Source organism: Eupeodes corollae, chromosome 3 (assembly GCF_945859685.1).
Source record: "Eupeodes corollae chromosome 3, idEupCoro1.1, whole genome shotgun sequence".
Lineage (NCBI taxonomy): Eukaryota > Metazoa > Arthropoda > Insecta > Diptera > Syrphidae > Eupeodes > Eupeodes corollae.
Genome location: NC_079149.1, coordinates 40,268,365 through 40,280,152, shown reverse-complemented (window position 1 = coordinate 40,280,152; position 11,788 = coordinate 40,268,365). Strand labels below are relative to the sequence as shown.

The following is an 11,788-nucleotide window of genomic DNA, read 5'->3' as shown; positions in this document are numbered from 1 at the left end:
GACTTACTTTTTTAATAAGGTTATTAAAATGGGATAAATATCTTAAATTTAATTAACATAAATAAATCCAAGTAGCTTAAATATATACATTTCTATTTTAAGAGAGAAGCTGATAGGTGCGACTCATCCAGCAGACTTAATTGTGTACTATCGCGTTTTGCATCTGAATATTAAGTATACGCCAGAGTGTCACTGTTACGACATGTTTTACTCACAGCCACAGCATGTACACACATAAGAAATGTTTGCCATAGAATATATTATTATATTATGATACATATACAGTTATGCCTATGTACACTATAGAGCACAAACATACATATATGAAACTTTGAGCTAATAGAAAAAAAAGTTGAATTTTTTACACGACTGAACTTACCCGGTTCTAATGTTGTTGCTAAAAGGATCGATGGAAGGCATAGCAGGATAACTCGAATCTCCAACATGTTCGGTAGCATTTGCATTATCTCTGTAGTACGTTTCTACAAAACGGCAACAGCTACAGCAACGTCTTTTTCGTAGTCGTACTACAGTTGTTGTCGTCGTCGTCTTCGTCGTCGTCTTCGTCGTAGCTTTAGTTTTAACCTTTGTCGTTTTTTACTTATTTAGTAGCTTTTTGTACGAAATGCAGTCGAATAGGACACGTATGCCCCTTTTGACATGTGATCCTTATTATTTTTTGTAGTCTTTATTTTTGTTTCGCTTTGAGTTTTGTTTCTGTCTTCTTATTTAATGCTGTGGTAAGAGCTATAGGTTAGTCAAAGTTAGATATGTGTGTGCTGTTACGCTTCAACTATTAATAATTCCCTTTGGGGGGTGATTCAACCGTGCGGTTTTTCAGCTAATGCGAGTCAGGTCAGCTAGCGATAAGCTGAGGTCGGTCGTCTTATTTCTTTAGCTCTCTTCTTTTTCTTGTTAGACTTTATGATTTATGTTGTGCTTGGGTTGACTTAAAACGTCAACGGTGCTGCATTAATATTTCATGTCAACACTATGATATTATTTTACTAACTCCTTTCTCCGGGACTCTATCAGCATAAAGTTTCAATTGAGTTGAAAGACTGCTTCGAAGTTAGAAGAAGACTCTGCTGCTGCAATACGAGCCAGACCATATTATCGTCGTCGTATATATATACGAGCAAGTTCCTTGATGCATGTATAGCTAGTTATATTATAAAATGTGTGCTTTGTATGTATGTAGAGATCATCGCCTGTATCTATATATTTTATCTTGAACTAAGTTTCCATTACAATTTATAGAGAAAGTTATTGAGGCGTTTTCTTATAAGTCTAGGAAGCGGATGCTGCTGCTTATACGAGTATAGCCAGGAAACAGTTCGTATAGAAATTCGAACATCGATTAGCACTTTATGTTTCTGTCTGACTTTGTTTATTGTATTTCTGTTTTTGTATTTCTATTTCTATTTTATGCTTTTCAATTTTTCTTCTTCTTTTTGGAACTGGGTTTTTTATTTGCTGGGTCATTTCTCAAAAGAAAATTTTCTTCCACTTATTTTTCTGTTTTATTTATTTATTTATTTTTTAGTTTATTTTTTTGTTTGGACGGGTGAAAAAGAAATTATTATTGAAGTCGTTTACCGGAAAGTGGCAGCCTTCAACTACACAAGCAGCATACACAAAGTTTTCCTTTTTTCTTTAGTTGGATGTACTTTTTTTTGCTTTTTATTGTTGTTGTTGTTGTTGTTGCTTGTTCATTGAGAAAGTGCAGCCTGAAAAGAAATAAAAGAAAAACAAAACGTGAAGAAATTATTGAATGAGCAAGAATTTTGTTTTATTATTAAAGAATTAATCGGTAAAAGGCAGAAGTTAAGTTTTGATAGAGAAATGTGGTATTTTTTCTATAGTTTTTTATTTTATCGGGAGTTAAACAAATTATGAAGAATGAACAACTTGATATCGCCGATTAAGTTCTTTTGCCTCGGAAGTTAAGAAAAACAGTTCGGAAAAGTTACGTACAAAATAAAAACGGAAACTGGGTATAATTTGATTGATTATTGTATTAAGACTTATTCTTGTAAATAGTTCACGTTTAAAGGAAGTTTCTTAGAAAAAATACAAAATAGTTTATACAGAAACACCTGAGAAATTACATATTCTTCACAAGTCTCAATTATGAACGAGTAAAGAGTGAGGCAACCCTTGTTGGTGTCATTCCCGATAAATACTGGTAGAGTTTTAGAATTCTTGTGGACAGTTAAAAAAACATAACAAATTAACTGAAATGTAGATTTGACCATACAAACTTGTTGCACAAACTTTTCGAGGAGCTAACATCGACTCGGAATACTACCTCGTTGTAAACAAGGAAACTCTTAGGATTTCCAGACCCAAGGCAAAGCAAGGAGGTGCTGGGAGAAGATACAACGTCGAACGGCCACAATCGCAAGAGATCGCCAAATCCTTCTCCGACCGAGTTACAAGTAACTTCTCTCGAAGTTCTCTGACGCCAACACAATGTATCGAAAACCTAGTGGCAACATTGCCAAGATGCAATCAGAGAAGCCACCTCTGATGAGCTGGGTTTCCAGCAGCCACAAACAAGGAACCCCTGGTTTGATGAGGAATGTCGGCAGGAAAATGCAGCCAAACATATAAGATAAATGGAACCTCAGCATTGTTTGCCCGATCCTGAAAAAGGGAGACCTTCTAAATGCGCCAACTACAGAGGAATCCGTCAACTTAACATCGACTATAAAATCTTCTCTGCCGTAATATATGAACGTCTACAGCCCATCGTCAACAATGTGATAGGTCCTTATCAGTGTGGTTTTAGACTAGGAAAGTCCACAGTTGATCAAATAGTCACATTACGGTAGATCCTGGAAAAAACCCAATATCACCAAATCGACACCCACCATCTTTAAATCGATTTCAAGGCCGCATATGACCAGCTGTATAGAGCCATGTCTAGTTTTGGCATCCCTACCAAACACGTCCGTTTCTGCAGGATGACAATGGAGAATTCACGCTGCTCCATAAAGGTTTTAAACAACTTAACAGAACCTTTCTATGTCAAAAAAGGTTTTAGACAAGGTGATGCGCTGTCATGCGATTTTTTTAACATCCTGCTTGCAAGAATAGTGTAGAACTCACACGTCAACAGTAGAGGCACTATCTTTCAAAAGTCTGTCCAATGCAAAAATGCTGATGACATTCACATAATTAGATTAAATCAGCGTTGATGTCAATGGGGGTTTTGTGAGTATTGAGGCAGAGGCGGCAAAAATGGGTTTAACGGTTAGTGAGGGTAAAAGAAAGTACATGCTGTCGTTAAGAGAGGACATACAACACCGACGTCTTGCTCAAAACGTCACCATCGACAGACGTAACTTTGAGGTAGTCAAGGACTAAGTCTACCTAGACTCCGTTGTAAACGCAGAGATCAAACGAAGAATAACTCTTGCTAACCACTGTTTCTTTGGACTAAGAAAGCTGTTTGAGCGTTAAGGTCCTTTCTCGAGGTACCAAAGTGTCGCTTTATAAGACCCTCATCATCCTCATCCTGCTGTACGGTGCATGGACTGTGACAAAAGCGGATGAAAACATCTTCGAGAGAAGTACTTCGTGTGATCTACGGTTCCGTATGCATCGAAGGGGAGTGGAGGAGAAGATGGAACGACGAGCTGTACGGGATGTACAGCGACGTAGACATAGCCAGAAGGGTAAAAGTACAACAACTAAGATGGCTGGGTCAGGTAGAGCGCATGGAAACCAATGCTCCGGCCCGGAAAGTCTTCGAATCCACACACACAGCATAGAGCAGTAGACGAAGACCACGGATCAGGTGGTACGCACAAGTGGAAAGTGATCTCATCCAACCGAGCCAGATAGAGAAGTTTGTTGGGTGAGGCCCTAGTTCACACAGGATTGTAGCGCAACCTTAAGTAAGTTAGTAAGTAGATATTTTTGCATTACAAAGTTTGATGTATACCAAAAAATTGTGATTTTTATCATGCTTATAATGACAATGAGAATCTGTGAATTGAAAGAGTTGTTAGGTTGAAAATGGAAAAAAAATAAATGTGCTCAAATATTTTCTTTCATTTTTAAATTATTTACTGTTTAAACTGCTTCGATTCTTTTAGGAATTTTCATTTTGTCTGTAATTTAAAACATACAAATTATTTTAATATAACATTTTTTGTTTCGAAAATTTATGGAAAAAGTATAACCATCTTCTCGTTTTTTTTTTTATTTTGAAAAATATAGTTAACTAAATTCCATTATTATTTTTAAAAACTCAGCGATTTAAACCAATTGAATAATAATAATTCCCTAGCGATTCGTATTAAGAAAAACTGTGTTGCAATTTGATAGGAGTGAATTCATTAAAAATAAAGTTCAAACTTCAAATGAATTTTCAAAATTCAAAAGTACAAAATGAAAAATATAAAAGAATATGAAACTGAAATTAAGACTTACATGTATGTATGTCATTCAAGGAAATTATAATATATTTTTCATGTGAATAATTTTATGAAAAAATTGTGATTTAATTTTTTTTTCTTGAACATTTAAATTTAATTTTAATGAAAACGATGTTTTTTACTGAAAAATATCACATTTGTATTTCACTTTAGTACAAGTAAAAATTTATAGACTACGCGGTATTCAATATTTTGAAAATAGATTAAATTTACTTTGAAAACAATCTTAAATTTTATTAGAAAAACAACAGTTGTTGATAAGTTTCAATAACTTGTTCTTGTTTTCAATTTTCATTAATAAAATGTTTAATCAAAGAATTGGTCAAGGGTCATATTTACGACCCGATACTATTACGGACATTTAAGACTAAAAACTTAAACCAGAGCTTCTGATATCAATGTCTGAACTCGGGATCCCGACAAAAACTACTGTTCCAAAAATGTGCAAGGTTATGTAATTTCTTCAACATAGTCCTTAAGAAAAAGTGGTGTTAACCTGGGAGGCAATATTTTTAAGGTCTTAACAATTGTTTGGTTATACAGATGACATCAACATTATCGGACAATCTAAGCAAGCTATTCTTGAAGCATTTGCAGATAGATATACAGGTCAAACGCATTGGTCTTGAAGTGAATATGTAAATGAGGCCAAAACAAAGTATATGCTTCTTACAAACAAAGCATTATCTGTCCATCTTCTAGGACTGACTATTGGCAGCAATTATTTCACACAAAACTTACAATTTAGTGGAAATCTAACGAAGAATTAAGGCTGCTACTTCAGTTTGGTGAAATAAATGGGTTCAAAACTTCTTCTTCGAACGACAAAGTGCACATTATACAAAACTCTAATTTTCAAATTCTACTCTACGGAAAAAGTGCTTGACAATAATAAAATAAAATTAACGACTGGGATGCACGAACTTACTCATGTATCCAGACCCAGAGTCTGTTTAAAAGTATTGTATGTGTTTTAACATTTAAAATACATGTACTTCCAAAAGAAATAATTTTTAAAAATTGCAATGCCATTTAATTTCTCAAAAAAAACTTAATTTTTCAAAACGTTTAAAAGTCGCTAAAAACAATTTTTCGTATGCAGTTTTTTTAAACTTATAAATATATTTAAGATATTGAATTTCGAAAAAAATGTTAAATATTGTTTTATAAACTGTTCATACCAATAATTTAACTCAAAAAATGTTTAACTTCTCAAAGGAAGTTATTGTAATGGGTATGATTTGTCAAATTTTGACATTTCTCGACGTTTTAAGGTCCTTAGAATCGAAATAAAAGATTTTTTGACAAATGACTGTGTGTGCGTGTGTGCGAACGACGTTTTTTTTCGTCGTACATAGCACCAGAACCAGAAGAGATATCTACTTTAAATAAATGTTTTTCTACAGATAATACGTTGTTTTTTTAAATAGAAGTTTTAACAAATTTTTTTGACATTTTGGTTAACCCTAAATATCTCACGAACCAATAACGCTAGAGACTTATATTAAAATTTATATTAGGTATATATTGTAACGTGATACCAAACCAGTATGTTTTTGAAAAAAAAACAGTTAACGGTTTTTTTTTTAAATCGAAAAAACTGAAGAAAAAAAAATTTGCCACCTCGAAAATTTTACGGATAAAAAATGATTTCATTTCCAAAATAATTTTTGGCAACGAAAACAAAAACCTATTTTAACATCTGGTAAAATTTTTAGTAAAATCAAATTGATACTTTTTTATAAATAATTAAAAAACTTAAAAAACTTTAATCAAAGCTGGTAAAAATTGAATATCGACTCAAATATCATTTCAAAAACTTGAGATTATGTCTTCAAACTTGTTTTATCTTATAAGAAACATTGTTTTGAACATTTAGTAAAATTTTGAGAAATTTTAAGATAAAATTTAACAAAAGTTAGTAAAAATTGATTTTCGACACTAATAATTTTCAAACATTTCAGATAATGGCTTCCAACTAATTTTTACATGTAAGAAATATTGTTTTCAACATTTTGAAAAATTTTGAGAAAAATCAAATTGATAGTTTTCTTACCAAAAATAAAAACCTAAACAAAAAAATTAATAAAAGTTGATTTTTCAAAACTTTAAGATATGAGCTTGAAACTACTTTTATCTTTTAAAAACTATTGTTGTCAACATTCAATAAATTTCGAGAAAAATTGAAGTGACAGTTTTTTTACAAAAAAACTAAAAACCTAAAAATAAATTTTCAAAGTTCTTCTTTTCAAAAATTTGATAGTATGACTTCCAATTAATTTCATCTTATTATAAATATTGTTTTCAACATTTGGAAACATATAACAATAAAAGCTTTTAAAAATCGATTTTCGACTCAAATATCTTTAAAAACTTTAATATATTGGCTTTTAATTAAAAAAATATTGGTGTCAACTTCAATAAATTTAAAAAAATCTTACTAACCGTTGTTTTTACAAAAAATAAAAACCTAATACTAAAACTTGGTTAAAATTTACTTTCGACTAAAATAGCTTTTCAAAAATTAAAAATATTGTCGTCAAATTTTGTTTTATTTCATAGAAAATACTGTTTTCAATATACAGTAGGTTTTTTTTTATAAAAATTTAATAGTGTGTTTTTTCATAAAAAATAAAATCTACAAGAAATAGAAAAATAGAAATAGCAAATTAATTGCTTTCATTAAATTTATAAAAATTAAAGTTATGCTACTAAAGTTGATAAAAATTTGTTTTCGACTAAAAAACTATTTAACAAAACTAGATTTTCAAACTAAAATTTCTTTGTATGAAAATATTGTTGGTAATTTTATTATTTTTAAACAACTTTTTTAACACAACACGAAAACCTAAAATTTTTTAAGAAAGACAAATCGAAATAAGGGATGGGAAGTTATCAGTCTAGGTCGTATCCCAGCGTTTTGTAACTACTTTCGTATTTGCACACACGGTTTTCATTGATTTTTAAAAATCTTTAGACAATAATTTTCGTTCTTAAAATTTTTCAAATGTCTATCTTTAAGTCGAAGAATATGAATCCTAGCATAATTTTAAATTAAGAATTTGAAGTTCTAGGTTCTAGGTTAATTATTGATTTAAAGCATAAAATTCTTGAAATTAAATTTGTTTGTTTTAGTGTTAGATTTAAATTATTTGCAATATCAAAAGTACTTATAAAGTATATTTATTATTTCAAAATGATTTTTATTTCATCTAAAAATTTCATCAAAAACCAAAATTCCATGTAAAATAGTGTAACATTTTTAATTGTATACTACGACTTGACTCACAATAAGTTTGCACTTGTTTTTAAAAAACTGCTCTTTGCAAAAGTAGGAAAAAAGTGTTTTCTCTTTTGAAAATGTTGCTGATTTTTAATTTCTATTTTTCGTTACAATTATAATACAACAATTTTTGATCTCTGTTATCAAAATTTAAGTAAGATCTTTCCAATGCATTATGCATTAGATCCTTTGTCTTCTAAGAAATCCTTCAAAAACAATAATACTATAAAAACTGATATAACATCAATCCAACATCCCTGGACGAAAAAAACAAGTTCGTTCAATTCAAACGAACATTTGATTGAAATCGTTAGTTTTTATTTGTATTATTTTAACTTCTTAGCTTAAACTTAAACTTATTAAAGAACTTGCAATCAAGTGCACTCACAGTAATAAATATTAAAAATCTACTTTCTTTGTTCGATAAGAAGGGATCAAAAGTAAAAATGTTTCAAATTGTTTTTTTTTTTTTTGCTTGCAATAATTTCTACTTGAGAATAAACTCTTTTTAAATTTGTTTGAGCAAATCGAATTTTCCAAGAAGTTAAGAGTGAAAATAAAACTCAAATCAGTTCCGTTTCTGTAAATCAATAAAACTATTATTATTTATCAAATTACCTTCATGCTTGTTTGATAATTTTTCGTTTCTCCTTATCCTTCTTTTTCTTATTTCGGAAGAGCTTGAAAAATTAAGTAGGGATATCTTACCTATACCTACAATCTTCTTCTATTTTTATACTTTTATTTTTTTCATTTTTCAAATCGATTCAAATGAAAGATAAATCTCAAAAATACTTGAAAAACTTTCTTCATTTCATCGTCTTTGAACAAAATGGATAACTTCTTTTTACTTTAGGATCTTGAGTGTCTGTGCGTGTGTGGCTGTGTGTGTTCAAAAGCTTGAACTGGAGATAGAGAACAAAATGAATGACTCTTGGAAGTTTATTATTATTTTTTTTATTCTCATTTTTATCTTAAAACGAAAAGGTAACACCAGCCCCATACACATCTTTTTAGTTGGCACACACATTTAATAGTGACACACACAATGGTTATAACTTTTAAAATATGTATAAAAAAACATTGCTCAGAACAAAGACAATTTTACTTCCATTTAAAAGCAGAAAAAAATGTCAATAATAATATAAAAACTCAAGTCAGTGTTACCAATATTAATTTTTTTCTCATCTTATTTTATAATTGGAAAAAGATTCATGAGACACTTTACTTTTTTTTGAAGATATTTTATGTATAGTTTAAAAAATCAATTTTTAAGTAATTGCCTTATGTTTTACGTGATTTTTGAAAACCTAAAACCTTTATCATTACCTACGCTTTTTAACACTGAAAGAATTCTTCAAATCAGACTAGTAGTTTTTGAGATCTGTGCATTCAAACAAGCAAACAAACAAGCAATCAAACAATACAAAAATATTAGAATAAACATTTTTTTTCTTAAAAATTTTATCTCTCGTTCCAAAAATAAAACAATGCATTGGAAATTTACATAACTGTGTCTATTTATTGAATTAAGTAAATACAAAGACTGGCAAATATTGAAAACTAAAATCCTCAGATTGATTCCAAAATGTATTTCTTATAAGTAAGATTTATTGTTTTTAAAATGTGTGTATTTAATTTAAATAAAATTGAATTCTTTTTTTTCAGAGTTTTGTATTAAAAGGTGTTAAAATCATATTTCAAAAAGTTAGCCTATTAGATATTGCACTTTGTGTAACCAACTACTTGGTTAGCTGTCATCTTTCTACATTTGAAAAGTTACTACAAATACTAAAAATCGATGCAATTCAACAACACTTTAAAATTTATTATAAAAACACTGAATAATTTACAAAATCAGTTCGTAAAACGTGGCTTTATTTTAAAGTAACTTCGAGGCCGTAAAAATTGAAACTTGTTAAAAAGTTTGAGATGGTAGAAAAAATTAGTGACGTCAAGAATCGAATCCTAGTTAAATATTGCCAATGAAGCTTTTAAAGCAGTTAAAACAAGAAAGCAAGTTGGTCGCAACCCATTTGTAGGGAAGAGACCCATATTTGCACTTCGGGGGCATCGTATTGAGCTGAATTCCTGCATTTTAGGCTTTGAAAATTCAAGAATGATTGTTGAACATCATTTAAACTCTCAATTTATAACTGGTGCGATATTTTTTTTTGTTGAAGGATTAATAATTGCAACTTGTTTATTATCAAATGAGGCTAGAACAACTGTTACGGTTAATGGATTTCGTCACAAAAATTATGATTTGATAGAGGTTTTTGGAACAGCTTCAGGCAACGTGTAACACAAAAGCAACCGAATAGTCCCACCATTTGTTGACCACTAAGATCTAATGATGTTGAACGTTCGACTTAACAAATATTTAAAATTTGTTTCTCAAGTGATTGTGTTCAAAACTTTGTTTTTCAAATTATTTTCAGAATTTTGGGATTTTTTTTTCTAATAATCCTAATACCTTAAAAATGGATTTACTTGATTTAAAAATAAAAGCTCAAGTCTAAAATACGTTTTTTTTTTATTTTGTAAATTTTTTAATATTTCTGGCAACACTTGCAGTCTTATACATATCCATATACATGAAACACTAGCTACACATACAAGTATATAGTAATGTTAAAGAAAAAGTTTTTGTTTTCTTCGCCTCAAGTTTTCCAAGGATAATTTCACTTGGGGAAAAACCTTTTACGCGATTACTCGACAATTTAGAAAATGTTAAAGTAGTGTATACCTACCTAAGGAGCTACGTTAGATATGTAATGTGTGGAGTGATAGGTACTATCTATCTAAAGACGTATACTGAAAACTATATCACGACATGAATAGAGGAAAGGCTATATGATGCTTGACTTGACACACACAGTAGGGGTTATATTGAAGGTGTGTATATAGGAATTTCGAAAAGAAACAAAGTTAGTGCGCTGAAAGCAGTTGTCGTTCAAAAACTTAATGATGCTTATTTAACTGAGAATTAAGCTAAACTTAATTTATAGCAGAGAATAATCTTTAGGATATAATTTAAGGCAATACTCGTAAGTGGGATAGAAAGACATAGAAAGAGTATATAGTGCAGAAGTAAATTAGGGAAATGTTGATATCTACGATGAAAGCCAAATTGCAGGTAAAGCTCTTTTAATGTGCAGCTGTTAACTAATGAATTTTTATGTTGTTTTTTGAAAGTATTATTTGAAATAGGCGCAGTACATCCGTATATATATTTTATCTTATATGATTAGTAACAAATAAAGAAATTGAGAAATACAAAATTTAGATAGGGATAATGATTGTAGATTCTTAAGTAATGTTCAATTACATTGAAGAGGCTGTTTATTTATAAGCTTTAAGTTAGTAAACGAAGAGCTAACCTTCCAATCCTTTATTCCCAAAGGAATTAAAAGTGGCTGAACAAATCTTGTCGCAAATGGGTCCTTTATTGAAAATTATGATCATACCACCCTATCAGACATGTTGATGACGAAGAAGGTGCAATGGGTTTTCGAGGCTAGGTTAAACTTTTTAACTTTCAATTGAAAGATTCCGTTATTGGTCCGATATGTCATTGAAATTTTGAAATGTCTCGATATCTAAGGTACCCTCAAGCTTTAACCATTTATTTTTAGGTAAAAATGTCTACATCAGATAATTCATCGAAATATTAAAATGCAAAAAGGGGCTGGGATACGACCCACACTGATAAATTCAGATTCCGTCTGTTGATTTGTCTTGCTTAAAAGTTTGTAAGTTTTCGTGATGGGTTGAAAAAGCTGTCAGTTGAATTATTCTTAAAATTTTTAAATCGCCAACAGTCAAAAACAAATTTTTACCAATTTTAGTAGCATTTCTTAAATTTTTACAAATTGGATGAATGAAATTAATTTGAGGGATATCAAGAACCGAACATCAATTTTTACCAAATTTAGGTATTATTTTTTGTAGATATTATTTTTTTATGAAAAAAAACGGTCTGGTGGATTTTTATAAGAAAAAACAACTGAATATCGAAAACAATATTTTCTGTGAAATAAAAAAAGTTTGAAGA

The 11,788-nt window shown here is 30.1% G+C and overlaps 1 protein-coding gene across 4 annotated transcripts in view; it reads right to left on the bottom strand.

Moving 5' to 3' along the window:
- The window catches only part of LOC129950117 (zwei Ig domain protein zig-8), a 425,570-nt gene that overhangs the window by 81,761 nt on the left and 332,021 nt on the right, over positions 1 to 11,788 (bottom strand). For all 4 annotated transcript variants that reach the window (XM_056061944.1, XM_056061943.1, XM_056061942.1 and 1 more), the window contains one exon: positions 380 to 1,730. In XM_056061944.1, the coding sequence (XP_055917919.1) occupies positions 380 to 464 (85 nt within the window). In that variant the 5' untranslated portion in view covers positions 465 to 1,730. The remainder of the gene's footprint in view (positions 1 to 379; positions 1,731 to 11,788) is intronic.